General features: G+C 50.4%; 1 protein-coding gene across 1 annotated transcript in view; it reads right to left on the bottom strand.

The window, feature by feature from the left end:
- Slc13a3 (solute carrier family 13 member 3) overlaps positions 1-21,303 on the bottom strand; it is a 65,614-nt gene that overhangs the window by 24,064 nt on the left and 20,247 nt on the right. Inside the window, exons 2-6 of the mRNA XM_055596103.1 lie at positions 18,380-18,645; positions 15,873-16,036; positions 8,051-8,117; positions 5,603-5,782; positions 2,489-2,614 (exon numbers count right to left, since the gene is read on the bottom strand). Of these exons, the coding sequence (XP_055452078.1) occupies positions 2,489-2,614; positions 5,603-5,782; positions 8,051-8,117; positions 15,873-16,036; positions 18,380-18,645 (803 nt within the window). The remainder of the gene's footprint in view (positions 1-2,488; positions 2,615-5,602; positions 5,783-8,050; positions 8,118-15,872; positions 16,037-18,379; positions 18,646-21,303) is intronic.

Genomic DNA, 21,303 nt, shown 5'->3' with positions numbered 1-21,303 from the left:
GGGTTTGGCTTTGGTTTGATTAGCCTTGTTTTACATGACTTCTAGTTTCTTTTAATTAGGTGGTGTTACATGAAGGACACATATAAGCTCACCAAGAATTGGGTAGTGCTACATACATGTGGTATTACATGAAGGACACGTGCACGCTCACCATGAAAAGACTTTAGACTTTCCAAGTGTTCAGACTGCTGATGATCTGGGGAACCTTAAAGTTGTCTGGGTGCACTTGATGCTATAACATGGACATAAGCCCGTAGGGGCAAACGTTGAAGGTTATGCCTTAAAGCAATGTGTTTGGTGTCAAGGTGACAAGGGGCAGGGCTGTAATGGTTGGCACTCACTGCTAATCTGTCAGAATCTGGAATTACCTGACAAATGGACTGAAGCGATACGTCCACACAGCACTTTGTGCTGTTTGGATTTTTGAGCCGTATGTATGTATTGTCTTTTCAAATGGGAAAAGCATTTTAAAGAGAACCCATTCATGGCGTGGTGGTACATGTCTTTAGTCCTAGTACTCGGGAGGCAGAGGCAGGCAGATCTCTGAGTTCTAGGCCGGTCTGGTCTACACAGGGAGCTCCAGGCCAGCCAGGACTGCACAGTAAGTAACTGTCTCAAAAATAAATGAAACCAAGGACCACAAAACAAACAAAAGCCACCCACACTGGCTATCTTGTGTGAGGACCGACTCCCCACAAAGCCTTCAACAAGCTAATTCAGGGCTCCTCAGCATCAGCCCTCCTTGAATTTGGACACGGTTGACTAATTCTTTGTTGCAGGGGTGTCCTGCGCATGTTAGAGTATTAAGCAGTACCTCTGGTCTCCACCCAGGGGATTCCGGTAGCCCTTTTCAACCACGAACCAGAACGTTTCCAGATGTCCCCTCTGGCCACCAGATCACAATCATCCCTCATCACAATCCCTCATCTGGTTTTCTGGCCTTGTGTCCCACAGCTCTCCCTCTCTGGTTTCCTGAGCCCTGCTAAGCCTTCTCTTGCCTTCAGAACACCCCTTGTTCTCCCTTCCCTGGGGCCTTTGCACTTGCTCTTCTAGCTCCCTGCAATGCCCTTCTTCACGTGCAGCTACTCATCTTCCTTCCTCAGGGTAGCTCTGCTCATTATCCATGTCCCAGTTCAACCATCATGCCCCTGGAAGTGAACTCCTGGCCTGCAGGTCAGGCCAGAGGCTCTGGGGCCCACCCTCACTCTGTCCTGGCTGGAAACTCCACTGTGCCCTGTTGCTTACTGAGTACCCCTGACCCAGAGTGCCAGCTCCCCACCACCAGGGTCAGCCTCTGCTTGCTGAAGGCTGCGATGTCAGCATTTATGACTGTTGGGCTCACAAGGCTCAGAAGCCATCTGCTAAGTAAAGATGGAGTCAAGGAACCAAACAGGGCTGTTGCTCCACAGAAACCTCTCTCGGAGCTTCCCTCTATATGTGCTTCCTCCTTCAGGCCTTCACGTGTGTCACACAACTAAGGAGATGAAGGGATCCCGGCTCTGCCTCATTCTCAGCCTCTTGCCCATGCCCCTCACAGAGTGTTTCTCTCAATTGTAGCTTGATTTCATCTACAGGTCTACGAGGGGAGGAATTAAGAGCTGGGAGGCCTGGGGAGGTAGCAGAGTTCAGAACTGCAGAGAGTGAGACTGGAACCCTGGCCAGGCGGCTAAGTCTGGCTGTGCTCTCCCGGTTGAGCTGGCGCTCGGCCTGGGCTTCTGCCATCAGGACCTTGGAAGGTGCCTGAGGCCAGGGGCATCCTGTGGGCACCTCAAAGTGTATATACCTCAGTTCCCAAGTGGATCCCTTTGGCCCCTTTCCACAGAGGATCCAGTCAAGGCCTGGGGATGAGGGATGACCACCTGCTCAGCTCCTGTTTTAATTACTCCCTGACTCTAACCTTATCTGCGTGGTACCTGGCTCACAGTTCCATAGTCCTTCTTTCTAAAGAGACTCGCAACTTTCATTAAAGAAATGGGTTTCCAGGCACTTGTGGTACCACATACCATAATTCCAGCACTGAGTAAGTGGGGACAAAAGGGGGGCTACATAGTGAGACTCTGTCTTAAAGACAAGGGGAGGGGGCCCAGGTCCCCGGCAGAGTGTTTGGCCGGTATGTACAAGGCCCCGGGTTAGATTTCAGGAGCCACAAATAAAGTAAACAGGCAACAATGAATTTAAAGATCAAGCTTCATACCACACTTATAATTGGAAGATAGAAATCAGTGATGGAGCTGGGAGATGGCTCACTGGGTAAAGTTCTTGCTTTTGTCAGCACAAGGACCTGTGTCTGAGCCCTAGGATGTGTGTAAACAAAGCTGGACATAATGCTGCATGCTTTTAATCCCGGCACTAAGGAGGCAGAGGCTAGCTAATTCCTGGTCCAAGCCACCCCCAAAACCAGGGTCACTTCTTTGTTCAAACCGCAATAGGTAGGGCCTGGCAGGGAAGCCTGGGCTTTCTCACCAGCCCTCTAGAAGGTTCCACATACCTCCAGCTCATCCCGCCATAGAGAAAGGAGATCCATAGCCAACCGACCAGGAGGAACAGCAGCATGAGAGGGAAGGCGAAGATGAACCAGGAGCCGAAATTCACCACATCGCACTGTGGAAAGAAACTGGAGAACAGAGGAAAGCAAGGGCAGCCATCCGTCAGGACCACCAGGGCGAGGAGGGAGCCCTCCAGGGGATCAGGACCGAGAGCTAAGGACCCTAGAACAGGAAGAGAAGACTCCTCCCCCTTAACAGAAGATCCCTCCTACTTGACAGAAGGTACCTTTTCTTTTGGGAGAGGGATGGGTTCTGACTCAGCAGAACCACAGGTGCCCTGTGCCCCCCAGAGGCCAGACAGTGATGTGGGCAGGTTGCACCATGACAAACTCAAGTGGTCATTATTCACTAGACAGTGCGTCCAGCCCAGATCTGAGCTTCACTTGGAATTATATGCTATTAGTTCTGGCATCATGTTCAAACATTTCCTCTGAGTCTGACAGCAAACACACCACATCTTGGGTGGGACCTGGAGGTGAAATTTTTTAATCCTAATACTCAGGAGTCAGAGGCAGGAGATCTCTGTGAGTTTAAGGCCAGCCTGGTCTATATAGGGAATTCCAGGCCAGCCAGAGCTACAGTGAGGCCATGCAAGAAACAAAATGGAAAAAAAAAATGTTTGGAAAGAAAAAAATGTTTCTAAGTGATGCAGATAAAATACTATGGACAAATAACTACCAGCAGCCAGTTATAAGTAAATAAACAAGACAGAACAAAGCGTGGGTAACTGTTGTCTGACAAACGAAAACATCAATAAAGCGAAGGGTGAGACCCTGAGAGGATTTCATGTCTTTGGTTTTCTTTATCTAATTTTCAAGAATAAAAAAAAAAAAGATATGCCTTGTAATCAGGCAAGGAAAAGAGCAAAATAGTTAAAAAAAATATATTAACATATTAGTGGGTATGGGGCAAGTGGTATAAGTTCCTAATGTATCAAAATAATACTAAAAGGAAAGTAATTAAGAGCCATAATTGATTAAATATAATGCCCAAGATAGGACCATTTCTAGCCTGTAGAAATATTTTCTGTGAGATTTTTATGATAAGATCAGGCTATAAAAGTACACAAACAGCATGGTAAAATAATATTAAATGGAAATGTATGCTTAATATATATTAATTATAGATATATATAATATATATACACCCATAGAAAGCACTATAAGGAAGCCTACTATCAGTGATTGAAGGAGTTAACAATTTAATTTTTTTCTGTATTTTCTAGGAGGTTATATTTTGTCACCAGAATAAACTGGTAAAAATGTGTTTGTGCAAAGGGCAGCTCACCATGGCCATTTCTTTTTCCCAGGTCCCTGTGGGGTCTCAGTGAGACCGAGGGACCCTCCCATCTCTGCTTTCCAGTGCCGGTATGACAGGTGAATACCACCACATCTGGACTTTTACCGGGGTGATGAGGATCTGACTCGGGTCCTCATGCTTGGGCGGGAAGCATTCTACGGTGCTGGCAATGCCTCAGCATCACCTGATTACCACAGCTGCAGGTGAGAAATGGCCACCAGCTCCCCAGCTGCCACCACCACCTGCCTCTTGGGTCTGGCCTCTGGTTGAGCACTAGGTTTAGCTGGTGGCCAGCCTCTGCGGCCATGATGAATTTCCAGGGCTGTTTGCCAAATGTTTACATTCACATTCGAGTAAATCACATAAATAGACGGGGCACACACTCATACATAAACACACACACAAGCATTCAGAGAAAGCCCAGGGATCTGAAAATTGTAGAGAATATTGAAATAAGATTTATAAGCCAGAACCTGGGCTATCAGAGTGAAACCAAGCAGGAGGGAACCCTTCTCTCCTGTTCTCAGGCCTGGGACCAGACACCGGTCAGTGTGCTGGAAGGCCTCCCCTACAGGAGCTGGCTTAGAGCTGGAAGTCTCTTTCGGGCTCATTCTTGCCTTGGGCCAAGGCTAGGATCTGAGTTTGACATCGTGTCACATCCTGGTTCCTCGGGGTCTCACAGTCTTACTTGTTGGGGTCCGCGTGCTATGTTTGTAAGCCCCCTCACACTCTATAAAAATTGTTTGCTTGTTCGTTTTTGAGACGATGTCCTGCTAGAATCTAATGTGAGCTATGGTGATCCCCCTGCCTCAGCCTACAGGGTGGCTCTGCCTGCTCTCTCTGGTCTTGCTGTTCCCTGAGACTCCCAGGAGTCCTCACACCCCGGAGCCTCTGCTCTTTCAGCTTCTGGAGCTCACACTCTCGCTCTAGGGCTCTTTTCAAACGTCATCTCAGCAAACAGGTGTCCCTGATGGACCTGCCTCCACAGGCCCTGGTCTTGTCAGTCCCACGGCCCCGCCTGCTTTGCTTTGTCTCTGCCCCGTGGGTAGCATACATCCATTTGCTTCTTCGGCTTTGCGTTTTGAGAGAGGGTCTCCAGTAGCCCAGGCTGGCTTCAGACTCTCTACGAGGATGACCTTGAACCTCAGATCCTCCCGTCTCTAACTCCTGCTTAGGATGGAGAACGTGCTGTGCCACCCAGCGTTCATTTGCTCTTTGCTCGTTGCCTGTCTTTTTACCCCACAATGGAGGTTCCCCAAAGGTGGAGAGTTGATGGTACTGGGTGTTTCTGTGTCCCCAGAGCTAGGCCAAGAGGCTCACTTCATCAGCATCCTTGACTGGGAAATAAGTAAGGGGAGGAGAAGAATGGACCCTTGGCCTACAGGGGACACCTTGTTTAACTCTGTGTGTGTGTGTGTGTGTACATGTGTGTGCATGTATGTGTGCATGAGTGTGTTTGTGTGCATATGTGTGTGCGTACATTGTGTACACGTGGAGGCCTGGTGTCAATGTAAGTGTCCTCCTCAGTCACGCTCCACCTTCCTTTTTGAGGCAGACTCTCTCCATGAACCTGGAGCTCATTGCCTCAACTACGCTGCCTGGCCACTGAGTCCCCAAGCGTTCCCTCTCACTGCCTCTCCAGAGCTGGGATTACCGACGTGTATCGCCATGCCTCACTCTTAGGTGGTTTCTGAGGATCCAAACTTAGGTCCTCATGCGTGTACCCGCTACCCACTGGGCCGTCTCCCCACTCCTACCTCTTGAGCTGACCGAGCAGGATGAGGTTGGGGGCCGTTCCTGTGAGGGTGGCAGTGCCCCCGATACTGGCCGAGTAGGGGATGGAGATGAGGAAGCCCTTCCAGATGTTTCTGCGGTATTCCTCCTCCTTGGAGTCACTGGGCAGCTCCAGCGGGGCCTCTGCATCCTCAGGGTGGCCTCTGTGGAAAAGGACCCGGAGAGAAGCGATTCGGAGCAGTCAGAGCCTCTGGCCCTAGGAGGAGCCAGCTACCTGCTTGCTGCTTCAGGGAGAGACAATGCACCCATGCACGCACCCTCTGCTTGCTGCTTTAGGATTCTTTCGAGAGTCAAAACTGTCTTGGGCCCTGAAAGCCTTCTACTCTACTTGAAGGATTTACCAAACAAACCAAGAGTTAAGCATCTCAGTGGGTAGCAGGGTACACCACGGCATTAAATATTATTTCAATCAAAAGCAACCTAAATGTCCATCCAGGGGCGATTGGCTATGCGCAGAGTCCCTCTCTGCAAATCTCTGTAGCTGTTAGAGTCTGTCTTTGGGGGCCAGCGAGATAGCTCAGCCGTTTAAGGCCCCTGGAACTTAGATGGTGGTAGGAGAGAACCGACCCCGGCACGTTGTTCCCTGACCACCACACGTGTACACACAAGCACACGAACTCGGCAAAATTAAAATGTAGAAATGTAATCTTAAACGTAAACTAAAATTAACTGGGTGATCAGAGAGGCATCTGTTAAGACAAGTGTCTGTATCACGACTCACGTGAGAGGCAACTGAGATCAGCGCCGGTAAAAATATCCGTGTAATGCTGTGTCTCACGGATGCACAAGTATTGCTGTCCCAAATGGTATACACAATCTTGTTTCGCTCCCTTCCTCAGGAACAGAATTAGTGCGTCCCTCCCCTCCCCCTCGCTTTTATTTCTTCTTTGAATTTTCTACATTGTTTTCCTTGTACAGTTTGGGAAAGATTGAAGCAAAGAGTTCCTAATTGCTTCTCTGAGAGACGGTGAGGAAGCCAGAGACCATGATTCAGATGGACTGGCTTACCAGTTCACCGCTGGCGCTGTCTTGTCTCCACTCCCCGGTTCCGGGGTTACAGGGGCATAGTGCCGTGCCTGCCTTTTCTTTACTTGGATTCTGAGGATTTGAACTCACATCCTCAGTGCACGAGGACTACTTTACAGACTGAGCTACCTCCCATCCCTTAAGGGTGCTGCTTCCTTTCTAAGGCTGCTCTAAAGTGTTTCTGTGTGGCTGGAATTAGGAATTGCATGTGCGGAGTCTGAGGTGGGGGGGTGCTGGCCACCTTGTCTAAAGCAATCAGTTCACCGCATACATGTGCCTCAAAACATCTTAATGTTAATTATTCCCCAATAAGTCAGAAAAACAAAAAAAGGAATGAAGATTAAAAAAAAAAAATTGTGCTGGAAAGTGTGATGATGCACGCCTTTAATCTCAGCACTTGGGAGGCAAAGGCAGGTGGATCTCTTTTGAGTTTGAGGCCAACCTGGTCTACAGAGCGAGTTCCAGGACAGGCAGGGCCTACCCAGAAAAAAAAAAAAAAAAAAAAAAAAAAAAAACCTGTCTCAAAAAAAAACCAAAAACAAAACAAAATGACCCAACAAAAAGCAATTGCAAGCTGGGCATGTGGTTCAGCAGGCTTGCCTAACAGGATCGATTGCAAGATGACCTGAGTTTGATCCCTTTGACCCACATGGTAGAAGGAGAAGAGAACTGATTCCTGTAAGCTGTCCTCTGGCCTCCACATGTGTGCTGTGGCTGTAAACACACACACAGAGCCATGGAATGGCAGGGGCTAATGCCTGAAAGAATGTCAAGGCTGGGAACCTCGTTGCAGGCCTCCTGTTTGCCTTTATGTGCGTGGGCGCCTGTGGAGGCCAGAGGTCAACCTTGAGTGTCACCCTCAGGTGTTGTCCACCATTTTGGAGGGCCAGTATTTCTTACTGGTCTGAACTCAAGAAGAAGGCTAGGCTGGGTGGCTGGTGAGCACTAGGAGTCTCCCTGTGGCCGTTATGCTTGGCATTTATTCTCTCTTTCTCTCTCTCTCCATGCATTCTGGGACCAAACTCATCTTTGTGTCTGCAAGACAAGCACTTTACTGACAACCCGCTCCCCAGCCCCACGGATGCTTAAATCTTAGTTTGAGACAATTAAAGGTTTTGAGAGAGTATCTTGTTATGTATCCCAGCCTAACCTCCAACTCCTCATTCTCCCTCCGTCTCCAAAGGGCTGTGATTACAGGTGTATGCGTCTCCACCTGGCTGCTTTTTTAAAAGGAGGGTTTCGCCTAAGCCAGTGAAGTGAAGGGCAGAAACCTGGGCCATCTGGAAAGAATTTGGGGCTGGTGGGGCTGGTTCAGCACCCAGTCCTTTTCAATCATTCCACTGAATCAGGCTCTGGGATTCCCCGGGAATGTGGCCAGAGCTTACCCTTCCGAACTGGCGAGAAACTGCATCTCCGTGGGCACTGTTCGAAGTCCATTTCCCCGCACAGCAGCTGGGAATAAAGAGCAGGCACACTGGTGAATGCAAAGGGCACTAACCAGAAGTTTGCAAATCTTGTGCAGCCAGCCAGGAACAAGATTTGGCCGGAAAGATGGCATGCTATTCACTGAAGAACAAAAAATGAGGCAGGTCAAGAGACAGTGAGGGGGATGGGGGGAGTAGGGAAGGAAAAAAGAACAGAGGGGCATGGGAGGGGGGAAGTAAAACTCAGCACTCTGCATTCCATACTTTGTCCCACCATCTATGCTTGGAGGTGGCTCTACTGCCAGGCTGACTGACAGCCCAGAACTCAAACAGAGGATGACCGGAGGGGCCATTGCCAAAGGCTACCTGGGAAAGATGAGCAATGTGAGGGATGCTCTTCATTCATTCATATTCACTCATTCACTCATTTAATTGTTTATCCAAAACATAGTCGCTGACCCAGTGCACAACACAGATCAAGGCCTCTGCTCCATTGGAGACTGCATTCTAGAATAGGGAAAAAAGCCAAGAAGATAATAGTGACAATTTCAGGCAGCAATGAAATAAAACCAGGCTTAGAAAATAAAAAAAAAAAAGTGACAGTCAAACGCCATAGTGATGTCATATCACTATGAGCTGATGACGTTCCATTAAGCCCAAGGTATGACAGTGGCCAGTTGTACAAAGCCCCATGGGAAAAGGCCCTGGCAAATAGGAACATCAAGTGCAAAGGCCTTGGGGTAGGAGAAGCTGGCAGAGCTGAGGGAGCCGGCATACTGAGTCAGGAAGGGTTAGAGGGTATGGAAAGCCAAAGGGGACTCAAATGCCCTGTGGGTTGTAGGGCCCAAGAAGGAAGCTGTGGAGCTACACTTTGCAGGTGCAGGCTTGGATGGAGTACAGGTGGCCAGGCAACACCGGTGACCACACAGACACGGAGGTTGACCATGCTGTGTGTGTGTGCGTGTCTCTCTCTTCTTTTGAAATCAAGACCTCACCTCTACTGAGAGCAGAGGCTGGAACTCAAGTATGCAAATTTTACGAAATGGGCCAAGCACAAAACCTTCTGACGAGGTACCCACCGATGAGTGGTGGAACCTGTCACCGGGTCTCTTTGGCCGAGATAAACAAGCGTGCTGTGTAACACGGGTGAGTGCCATAGGAAACACAGCCCAGGGAAGGGAATGAGACATCATCTTCAAGAGTCTGGCTGACCGGAAACCTGGATGGTAGGCAACATCCGTCATTCTTAGCTATGTGCAATAGGTGAGGACAGGGCAAGTGGTGACGGATTCTCAGGGTGATGAAGAGTGATTGAAAAGGTCCTGAGGCAGGAAAGTGCTATGTATCAAAGGAAGCCAGTGGGATTGGAGGTGCTCTTCTCTCTCTCTCGCACACACACACAAACACTAATACCGACATGCAAACATGGTCGCTCACTCACCATTTGATTTAAAAAAAAAAAAATGGGAGTTTCCTTCCGGACATCAGGCCATACAGTCAGGCCTGTGCACTGGAAGGAAGGTTCTGGGCTTTTCCTTTGGCCTCCCGTGCTACCTTGGGGATACCCCTCCTTGCCCCAGGCTGCTACTCTCTCGCTGGCAGCAAAGGAGAACAAGACTACAGTGTCTGACAGCGTCACTTCTGCTGTGCTCTGGGTGCCCCCTCCCTCCTGAGCACAGCAGGGGTCCCAGGTGAAAGGCCAGCTCGCAGCTGGGGCAATGGGACACATGTCCACAGACAGTGCACGAGGCCTGGGCCCAGGGCACTGAAGCAGGAGTAAAGGGCTGTTAATAGCACACAGATGGGGGTGGGGCTGGGAGGGTGGGGGAGTCACTCCCCAGGAGATGACTTCCGACCTAGTGACCCCTGGCCCTCACCGTGTCTAGCTCCTACGGAGCCCCACGTATCTGGGTCAGCATCGGACATTGGCAGAACCCGCCAGCCGTAGGCACTCCCTTGGGTGTGAGTCCTACCCAGAGGGTCTGCGGGGGCTCTGCTGTGGGCAGGGCCTTGGTAGTCTTGACAAGACTGGAGGGAGATCCTTTTGTGTAGTAGGGGTTAAGAGCAGCAGGTCTGAAGCCACAGAAGGGAAACTGAGGCCTGCAGTGTCTGCCCAAGTCCTGGTGGTGGGCACGAACACTCCAGGGGTCCCATGCGGAACCTGACTGCTCACTGGCTACATCAGAGTTGGGGAACCCTGTGTGTGTGGTTCCACCAGGCACAGGGGGTCTGGTGTGTGCACCTGTGGGTGCAGATTGGGCACTAGGATGACAGTGCAGTGGTGATGGGGATGAAGGCGAAGTAGGAAAAACAGGAAAACCAAGGCAAGTGTTGCTCACCATTTGCTTTGGCTGTCCCATGGCGTTCCCGTGACCCAAGTGGCCTCAGAGACTGATAGAAACAGGCCTGTGGGGCAAAGTCTCTTGGGTGCCTTTGCTGGGTCCTGGAGCCACCGGTCAGCCCAGAGCTTGGTGCTTACGTAAGGGCTGTGCAGACAAGCCTTGAGCATATGCTACATAGGAGTGCTGGGATCTCCATGTTTGCCATCATACAGCCTCCATCGATCATGGAGTCGGGCTGCTGCCATCCTCTGCACTTGGAAAATGAGGCCTGGAGAGGCAGGTCAAGGTTGGGGCCAAGGAGACCCAGTGAATTAGTGGCAGAGCCAAACCTATGCTATACCCAGGACTGACCTACCAATCTCCATCATGCTATAATTCTTACCATGTGTCCAGGGCCCTCACCCAGCGCCTGGTAGGTCTGACACAGAACTAATGAGTATTCCAACTTCCCTATCCAGCCTCTTGAATTTGCCTCAGGAAAGAACTGGCCTGTTGAGTTAGCACCCCATGGAGGGCCAAACTTTAGGTAGTTGAGTGAACACAATTCATTCAGCACACACAGTGGCATGAAGGTAAGTGTTCATCTCTCCATTGGATGAAGAGGGAAACTGAGGGTTAGCATGGATGCTAGCTGGTCTGTTCATTTGCTTCCTCATTGCCTACGTGCACTTATTGAGCACCTACTATGTGCCGGGTAGTGCTGTAAGACACACAAGAGGGAGCTGATTGCCTCAACTTGACTACAACCATATGGGTGGGACATATTGGCGGCCTGCTCCCGGCAGAGAAAAGACAAAAGAGTTCAGGTTCAAAACCTAGGCAAACCCCTTGCTGGCTGATGGACTCAGGGAAAACACAGCCTTGAGGGAATCTCCTTGGCTGAAGCCTGGGTCAGAACAGCGCTCCCTACAGTGCAAAGTGTAATGGCAAGATGCCACAGAACCATTCAGAAGGCAGCAGCGAAATGGGAGGGAGAGGAGGCGGGGACTCCCTGCAAGGTGGAGGACCTCTTGGGGTCTTGCCTAGTGACCCCCACCCTAGGCCAGCATCTGCTCCCATCTGTTTTTGTGCTCAGAGAGCTGCCTTTTGTTTACCACATTCTGTTGTCTCTGAGAGCCTCCGTTGCTCCTTTAAAATGGGGACCATAAACATGAGGCAGGCTAATGAGAAACTGAGCCAAGTTGACATTCAGGGTCTTGAGGACAGGACAGCTTGCGTTGGCATTGTTGTTGACCTGGCTATGAACTTGGAGCCCTGAGAAACTCCTTGTTCAGATCCGACTCCACTAGCACAAACCCGCACGTCCCCTCTCCTGCCTAAAGCACAGAAACTGAGTGGAAAGGGCCTCTCTCTTCGCTGCCCTGAGCCTCTGAGGCTGATCATTAACCTTCAGGCCTCAGATCCTGCAGCCTGATGACAGATGTCTAGCCTGGGCTCCAGGGTCTCAATCTCCCCACAGCCTGCAGAAGAGGAAGAATGGCTTTAGCTTTCTGTTCATAACCCTCACTGCCTATGACCCCAGGCAAGCTCCCTGTCCTTTAAAGGTCTTAGAGGTTTTGTTTCTGTTATGAGGGACTGGACATTCAAACATTCATGTGGCCATCTTGTGGGAGGCAGGAGAATGGGATGGAAGGAATACAGCCCCACAGTCAGCTAGCTCAACTCAATCACTTAGTACCACAGGCCATGTTGCCATCGTAACCCTTGGGGTCTTCTTCATCCTCTCCTTATTCCTTCCTTCCTCAACTCCCGATTATCAAAATGAGCCTGCCCCCATTCAGACACAGACCCTCAGAAGGGTCCTCAAACAGAGCACAGCTCTTCTGCAGACACATCAGGCAAAACAGAAGGGAGAGGTTCAGCTGAGGTGGAAATGGGTAAAGAGTCAGTGTCAGCTGCCCAGGGTGATGGTGAGGCCATCCTCTCAGAGCCCCACAACTCGGGAGGGAACAGTTTGAATGTCAGGAAGCCAGCATCATAGGATGGGCTTAGGCAGCCTTTGTTTTAGAGCCTGCATCTGGCTCACCTCGTTTTAGCTGACCGCCAACTAAGAATAGCTCTTACAATTTTAGATAGTTCAAAATATCCAGAGCTTGAGAGATGGCTCAGTTAGCCAAGCACTTGCTGTACAAGCATGACGATCTGAGTTTTATTCCCAGTACCCCGTAAAAGGCAAGTGCAGGTGCTGAAGAGATGGCTCAGCAGTTAAGAGCACTGGCTGTTCTTCCAGAAGTCTTGGGTTCAACACCCACATAGCAGCTCACAACTGTCTTTAACTCTAGTTCCAAGGATCCGACACGCATGCAGGCAGAACAAGGCGTGTAAAATAAATAAATCAAAAAATAAAATAAAATGAAAAAAGCTAGGTGCACATGTGTCTGTGAGCCCTGAGCGGGAGAGGCAGAGACAGGAGGATCCTGGCCGAGGCTGGCCCGCCAGCTGTGTTTACAGGGCACTCAGGTCCATCAGGAGACCCTGTCTCAAAGGACACGCTGCATGTGTGCCTCCCTCAAAGACGTATGAACATGTACAGTGCACACAGAAACACCCAACATCCATAGAACGTAGAAGAACAACATTTGGGGATGACAAAATTACAGGGAACCTTAACTTTGGCTCCCATACACGGGTTTTTCTTAGCGTGTAGCCAGCTGTCGGCACCCTGCCACCTTCTTCAAAGGCAGAGCTGGGAACTTGCGACAGAGTGGCCCACAAAGCCTAAAATGTTTACTGTCTGGTTATGTTTACGGGGAACAACTGCCAACGCCACTACCTGGCCCATCTCCTCTGTTGCCTGGAAGACTTTGTCCCTGGGACAGTCCCTCTCCGGGATTTCACCAACAGCGACACTCGATGCGGCACTCCGCCTCTCCAAACCCCATCCTGCAAAGCGCTTCTACTTCTAGCTTTCGGGGTCATGCGTGAGGGGTAAACACCCACACTTGCCAGACGCGGGCAGCCTATAGACAGTGTATGGATCAGTGTGCCATTTGCGTGTACATATGTGTGCGGGTGTGCCTGTGCGTAGGTGTGAATGCGTATGCAGTGTGCATGTGTGAGCGACTTGCATGTGTGCATGTGTGTGTGCACTATACATGTGTGTACATGTGTGCACAAGTACATGCATACATAGTACATATGTGTGCATATGTATACATGTCTGTGCATCTATATATGCAATATACAAGTGCATGTAAGTATGCACGTGAACATGTGCACGTGTGTGTGTGTGTGTGTGTGTACATGTGTTCAGGTATATGTGTGCAAGCATGTTTGTGTATGTGGAAGCCAGAAGTGAACCTCAGGTATTGTTCTTTTTCAGGAGTCATCCCTTTTTTTTTTGGACATAGAGTCTCATATGCTGTGCTGATCAGCCCAGAACTCCTTATGTAGACCAGGTTGGCCTTGAACTCACAGAGATGCCTCTGCCATTGGAGTGCTGGGATCAAAGGCCAAAGGCTTGCACCACGGTGTTTGGCATCGTGGGGTTTAGGGGGGCAGGGACACTGGCCTGGGACTCACCAGTTTGGCCAGGCTGCCCGGCCAGCAAGCTCCAGGGGTCCACCTGTGCTCATGTCCCCAGCGCTGAGACCACAAGCACACGCTACTTCACCTGGCTTTCTAACATGGGCTCTGAGGGTGGAACTCAGCTCTTCATACTTGTAGGACTAGCGTGTTCCAGGATGAGCTAGTCAACAACACTGCTGGCGTGGCTCCATGGCTAACGCTCCCCGGGGTTTCAGGAACAATGCTTGCTGTGTTTATTGGCCTGAGTGACACCTCTGTGGAGGTACTCAGCCGCTTTTGTCAAGGCGTGGCTTCCCCCTCTCATCCCAGGTGCCATCTCCCACTCTCACCATTACAGTCATATCAACACAACAGGGGACAGAGACTGGGAAGGGCAGAACCACAAGAGCCCGAATGTTTCCACTAATTTCTCTCAGACCGAACTTAGACACCCGACCACCTAATAGGCGGGGGAATGTGGGAAACGCAGCCTTTCTCAGCACAGCATGTGTGGGATGTAGGGTCTGTGATTGTGGAAGAAATGACGCCAGAGATGAGCTGGCAGTTTCGACCCAGGCAGGGATGAAGCTTAGGCCTCTCTTAAAAGTATATTGACAGCCAGGCATGGTGGAGAACACCTGTGATCCCAGCACTCAGGGAGGCAGAGGCAGGTGGGTTTCTGTGAGTTTGAGGCCAGCCTGGTCTACAAAGCAAGTCCAGGACAGCCAAGGCTACACAGAGAAACCCTGTCTCGAAAAACGGAAAAAAAAAAAAAAAACCCAAAAGTATATTGACATCAATAAGACAAAGTAAACCAGCTACTTTCTCACCATGGGTTGGGGTGAATGACATCGTTATCAATGAAAACTCCTCATGTCCTTGTGCCTCCAAAGTGACCCCACAATGTCTTTCTCTGATTTCGTCATGTCTGAAGAAAATAGCTCTCTATTTTTTAAGCCACTTGAAGGCAGACATGCTTTCTATTGCTGCCGAAAGAACTCTGGCCACACTTCATGGGTTCAAAATCAGGCTTAACCTCCCTCTGTCTATGTGACCTAGGGCAGTTGCTTCGGTCTGAACCCCACACAGTCATCCGAAAACACAGCATCTGCTTGAAGCCCAGCGTCAGGGGATAGAGAGGTCAGACCCCTCAGGCCAGTTCAATCTGTGACAGGAGCATTCTTCCAATGAGATCACCCCTCCTGCCAGCCCCTACTCTGAGACAGAGGTCTCACCGTGTAGCTCTGGCTGGCCTGCAACTCCCTGAGGTCAGCCTACCTCCTGAGCGATGAGATTACAGACCGGTACCACCCCTACCTCCTTCATCGCCTCCCCTCCCTCCCCGGCCCCAGCTCATTATGGAGAACACTGCATTTAACAGCACCGCATTGCTCTCCTTGCCAGTGGGCTGGAGAATTCTGTGAGCATTTGCATCTGGAAAATAAGCTGCAAACATTCATGTAACTTGATTAAGTTCTTGCAGGATGCCCTTAAGAAGGGCTAGCCTGGACCCTACTCTAGCCAGCAGTGCCGGAGAATTTGCACAGCTCCTGTTCCCACCAGTCCTGGGAGTTGGCCATCGGATGCCTCCCTGCCTCACTGTTTCCTGGGTCTCAGTGTTTGTGAGCACCCATTCAAATGCTTGCAAACAAAATGAACTCCATCACCTGCTCCCCGATGCATAGGAAGGCGCCTTAACCCATTGGTTAGAATACAGTGAATGGGAGTCTAAGAAGTCCAGGGTACCATGGTTTGGCGTATCTGATTCTCAAATAACTGTCATCATCGAAAATAATTAGCCCACAGCGTGTGCCCAGCACGTGTGTGTGTGTGTGTGTGTGTGTGTGTGTGTGTGTGTGTGCCCAGTGGCCTGTGGACGTCCGATGCCCATCCCCCCAGCAGTGGTGTGGACCCTGGCACCTGCCCAGACACACCTGTGCTCTCACTGCCTTCCCGGTGAAGATCCTTCCGAGCGTCACGCTGGCCAAAGAGGCTCTTGAGGATGGCGCTGGCGATGGGCAGCATCATGGCAGTGGAGGCTGTGTTGCTCAGCCACATAGACAGGAATGAAGTGGTCACCATCATCCCCAGGATGAGCCTGGGTGGCAGAAAGAGGGATCTAGAACTCGGGCTCCAAGAGGGACTATGGTCTTCTAGTCCTGGGGGAGTCTACGCAGTTGGTTTTACAGGCGGGAAGTTGGGATTCAGACAAGGCGGATGAGTAGCAAGCGTGGGAGCAACTGCCTAGGCTTATCTTGTTTGATCTGGGGTGTGCACGATGATGTACGTTTGGTTCACCTGAATGTGGACTCAGGTCACCCCTGAACCTCCTCGCCGGCCTTAGGCTTGTTTTGGATCCAAGGGAAACATGACTCATTGTGCTTAAAGAGCCTGACCACAAAGTCAGCCCCAGCCCGGAGTTTCCCTGCCTTGCCTCCAGGACCTTAATGGCATCCATTCCAGAATGAAGCGAGTAGGCTCTAGAATCTGCCACCTGTCCCTTCTTGTTCTCCATTTTTGCCTGTCCCTACTGCTCCCTCACTAGCATGAAGCCCACCTGGAGCCTTCTGTTCCTGCTCTCTGGTCCACCCCCACCAGCTGAATCTAAGCGTCACGGGGTTTCCACTGGAGCTTTTAAACTGCAGTATTAAGGAGATTAAGCCAAGGACCCTAACCCTGTCATTCCCTATGACTCCAGCAGCTTCTGGATTCATCTCTTTCTGCCTCCTCTTAAACCAGTTTCTTCCTGGCTCCCTCGCTGCATCTTAGCCTTTCTGTCCATTTTACCCAACCAAACCCAGAGACTGCCTCCTCCAAGAAGTAACCCCCTTCCTCTCCGGGACTTCACACTTGGCATTAAACGCAGCCTTTATCTGAGACTGTCCCACAGGTCTGCTGATGGGAACAGAGCATTCAGTAGTGTGAACAGTACTGTGTTGCTGAAACACGTTGTCAAGAGAACTTTCCTATTGCACTCTTAAGACAGTGGTTCTCAACCTTCCTAATGCTGTGACTGTTTAATACAGTTCTTCACGCTGTGGTGACCCCCCCCCCCAACCATAAAATTATCTCATGGCTGCGTAACTGTAATTTTGCTACTGTTGTGAATCAAAATGTAAATACCTGTGTTTTCAGATGGTCTTTGGTGACCCCTGTGAAAAGTTGTTTGACACCGCCCAAGGGGTCAGGACCCACAGGTTGGGAACCACTATAGGTTGAGGTGTCAGGGACAGTTAAACCTGACACTAAAAGATGGCTGTCGTTAGGCCCGCCGTGGGAGCACACTCTGTGCTGTATTATTAGAGGTTTGTGTATGGGCACGCTGGCACAACTGTGTGCTAAAGGGACTGTTTGGATAACTGCATTTTGCTGTCACTGAGCTGTGCATCATGCAATTAACCTTCTAGAAAGGGTGAGCATCAGCAGGCTGCCATAGGGTTCATGGGAAAACATTAATACAGGCAAAATGTGCACCCACACTCACACATCTAGATAGAGGAAAACAACGCTCTTTTCTTCTTAAGACAGGGTCTCACCATCTATGTAGCCCTGGCCGGCCTAGAACTCACTATATGGATCAGGCTGGCCTTGAACACATGACGAGCCACCTGCCTCTGTCTAAAAAGTGCCTGGGGTAAAGACATGCACCACCATGGCCCAGCAACACTCCTTTTTTAAGGTACCCAATCATCTGACAACAAAAGATCACATCCTCTCAGAGAGACTGAGGCCATATCTGGTTAGTCTCTGTCTGTCTGTCTGTCTGTCTGTCTCCCTCCTGTCTCAGGCTCTCATTCTCCTCCTGGTTCCCCCAGACTCCTCCACACCAGCAGCCAGCGAGAATGGTAGCTGGCAGTCAGCTCTATCACTCGAGTCTGAGTGATCCCCTGTACTTGTCTACTTAATCCCATGAGGACTTGCAGAAGCAGGTGCTGACACCTGGCTGCACAGAGGTGGGTGCTACCACTTTCTGGAGTAGAGGGTCTTGGCCTCAGCCGAAGGAGCCTAGTGACACTATTCTAAAATCCTCATGCACAAGGCACCAAGGGACCAGCAGTCCAGATCCATCTCCAGTGATATTTTTATTTGATTTGATTTTATTCCTTTTTTGAGACAGAGTCTCACTCTATAGCTCTGGCTGTCCTGGAACTCACTATGTAGACCAGGCTGATCTCAAACTCATAGAGATCCACCTGCCCTCTTCTGCCTCCTGAGTGCTGGGATTAGAGGCCGTGCTAGCATGGCTGGCTCGGGATGACTTTTAAGCATATTGAAGACAGCTGTCACCAAATCAGCTCTACACTGCACAGGTGACTGTCAAGAAAGCAGTAAACCAAAACATGTGAGAAATGACAGTTTCTTGGTTCAGTGGTCAAACAGGAAGAGTTTTGCCCCCCCCCCGATCCCACGGACCCCAGGCTGCTCTGCAGCCTGGCCTTACCTGGCAGGCTGGACCCCAATCAGCATGAGGACCTTGAGGGCGATTCTCCGGTGCAGGTTCCATTCCTCGATGGCACTGGCCATGATCAGCCCACTGAGGAAGAGGAAGTTGGTGTCGAGGAAGTACTGGGGGCAGACCTTGCTGGAGGGTAGAATGCCCAGGAAGGGGAAGAGGACGATGGGCAGAAGAGCCGTCACCGACAGCGGCAGGGCCTCTGTGCACCAGTACACCGCCATGAGCAAGATGACATACAGGCAGCGGCCCTCCTGTGTGTGGAGCAGGGGACAGACACTTGGTCAGTGGCTTGTGCAGGCCAGAGGCGCTGGCGAGGGGGCGGGGGGGGCAGGAAACGAGGCTCATGCTCAGGGCAGCAGTGGACAGCATCGTCTTGTTCAGTTATAAAACATGGGAAGTTCTCTGTGAACCGCAGACACTGTCGGAAATATACAAACCTCCCTCCCACTATCTCTGTGGGCAACGCTGAGGATGAGAATGTTACTTTTAGAGACTTGTGAAAAGTTCTGGAAAGGCAGTGTGTGTGTGAGGGGGTGAAACAAGGAAACCAATAAAGAGTACTTAGAGGGTTTCCCCATGGACACCTGAATCATGATTCTGGTGGGAACGCTGGAAGTGGGAACAGATGTGTCCAGCCTTTTGACCTTGGGAAAAGATGCTGTCTGCAAAGATCATGCTTGAAAGTCACGTAGTCCAGTTACAAAAGAGAGAGAGAGACAGACAGACAGGGAGAGAGAGATGAAAAGAAAGAAGAAACCATCTCTTAATGTTTTAAGTAGTTCAGTAAATTGTGCAGGGCTGCGCTGATGGCGATCCTCAGCAGTTCCGTGCTGTAGAGCGTGTCTTAAGCTGTTCTCTAAGATGTAAGACATCTGGCGCGTTTCACAGCTGATGCCTCGGTATCCCTGGTTGAGGATTGTTTCTGGGAGCACCAACCTGAAGCATTTCCAAATGCCCCTGGGACAGGCTTGAGCAAGCCTCCCCAGCCAGAGAGGCTTGCCATGGAGGCAGTCAGATGCACACTCTCCATCCGGAACAAAAGAGCCCACACTCGCTGAGCTGATGCGTGCCTTCTGCCCCGCTCTGCACACCACCTGACGTGAGAGTCAGTTCCGGAAAGGTGGTCCCGGGGATGTCTGGGTATAACATCAGCGACTCTTGAATCCGCCTGGAGCATCTTACATCTTTGCATTTGGGCAAAAGGACACATGTATAAGATCGTTCAGTTTTATCTTGGGTCTGATGCAAGACATTCAGACTGCTAGACAGCAGTTTGGGTTACATGCTGTTTGGGCTGTTTGGTGCCTTGCTACCCCCAGATCACAGGCTTCCAGCTTCCACTTATCCAGGCGCATGCAGCGAGACACTCACCCCCATGGAGGTAAGGTTTGGCGGGGTTTTTTTGTTTGTTTGTTTTGTTTTTTAAGTTTTATTGTCTTTATTTTTCACTTTGTGTGTTTTGCCTGCATGTGTGTCTGTGTGAGGGCATCCAATCCCCTGGAACTAGACTTACAGCTTTTGAGCTGCCATGTGGGTGCAGGGAATTGAACCTGGGTCCTTTGGAAGAGCAGCCAGTCCTCTTAAATGCGGAGCCATCTGTCTAGCCCCAGGAGGCAAGGTTTATAGCAGAGTTGGAGCTGTGTGAATAGACAGTGTGGGAGCTGAGTGTGAAAATGGCAGAAGCCAGTGTCTGAATGTGTGTGTCCCTCCCCTTCCTCTGTTGACACCCAGTCCCTGCTGTGGTGATAATAAGAGGTGGGGTCCTTAGAGATGGGACTGGTATCCTTGTGAGAGGCCTTCAGGTCTTCTGCTCTGTGAAGACTCCTAAGTACCTCTCTGAGGCTGAGCACTGCCTTCACCAGGAACCCAATCACCGACTTCTCTATCTTGGACACTTGCTGGGCTGCTAACCAGAAGCATGGAGGTTCCCGGCTTTCCGGGCTGTGAGCGGTAAACCTGTGTTTATGAACTATCCAGGCTGAGGTGTTTTGTTACAGAAGCTCAAATAGACTGAGACACTCCTCCTACCCAGTTTGGCAACATCATGCCTGCTCATTCGGAGAACTTCCGGCCTCTTCTGGCTTTAGATGCCTCTTGGGCAAGACTTCCAGTGAAACAGCCTTCTGGGACCTGTTCCCACTGGGAAGTATGGTGGACTTTCTAGCAAGATGACGAGGGCATATTGAACGCCGTCTCCCAAGCTTCCTAGTGAGAGTCCATCATCCTTGCCCTAACCTCTGCATCCTGGGTTACTGTCACACCTCAATTTCAGCTCCCGGCTCTGGGTCCTTCGAAGAACCGTTCTAAGGATGAAGCCTTCCAGGAGACAGCAGCAGCCTTTGAACGTGGGGTGAGAGGTATCTGGACCAGGGAAGGAGAGGGGAAGTCTTCTGCCTGTGTGGGAAGCTTCTTTTGTTGTGCTCTCCAGCTGGACCCAGAGCCTGTCTAAACCAGCTCCAGCTAACAAGGGCGAACATTGTTTGGCCAGCTTCCATTTGCTACGTTCTGAGGGAGACAGATGGGAACACAGGTTGCTCTGTTTGGTCTGGTTTTTTATTTTGTGAAGAAGCAGGGATTGAACCTAGGGCTTTGCACATGCTGGGACCTCCTCTAACTCTGAGCTGTGTCTCCAGACCTCTTTTTTTACTTTTGTAGATGTTAAGACGGGATTTCACTAGCTGTCTAACTAGTTTCACTTGTTAGCCTTGAACATATGCCATTACACAGGCTGGCCTTGAACTTCTAATCCTTCAGTCTCAGACTCCCCAGGTATCTGAGATTACAGGCCTAAGTTGCCATGTATACTGGGAAGCATGTATTTTCTGTTTTGAAAATGCATGTATGTGGATGTGTGTGTGTTCATGTGCATGTTGGTGTGTGTGTGTATAGAGGCTAGAAATGTGGTCTAC

Source organism: Psammomys obesus, unplaced genomic scaffold (genome assembly GCF_907164565.1).
Source record: "Psammomys obesus unplaced genomic scaffold, mPsaObe1.curated_primary_1811, whole genome shotgun sequence".
Lineage (NCBI taxonomy): Eukaryota > Metazoa > Chordata > Mammalia > Rodentia > Muridae > Psammomys > Psammomys obesus.
This window is presented reverse-complemented; position numbering and strand designations above follow the sequence as displayed.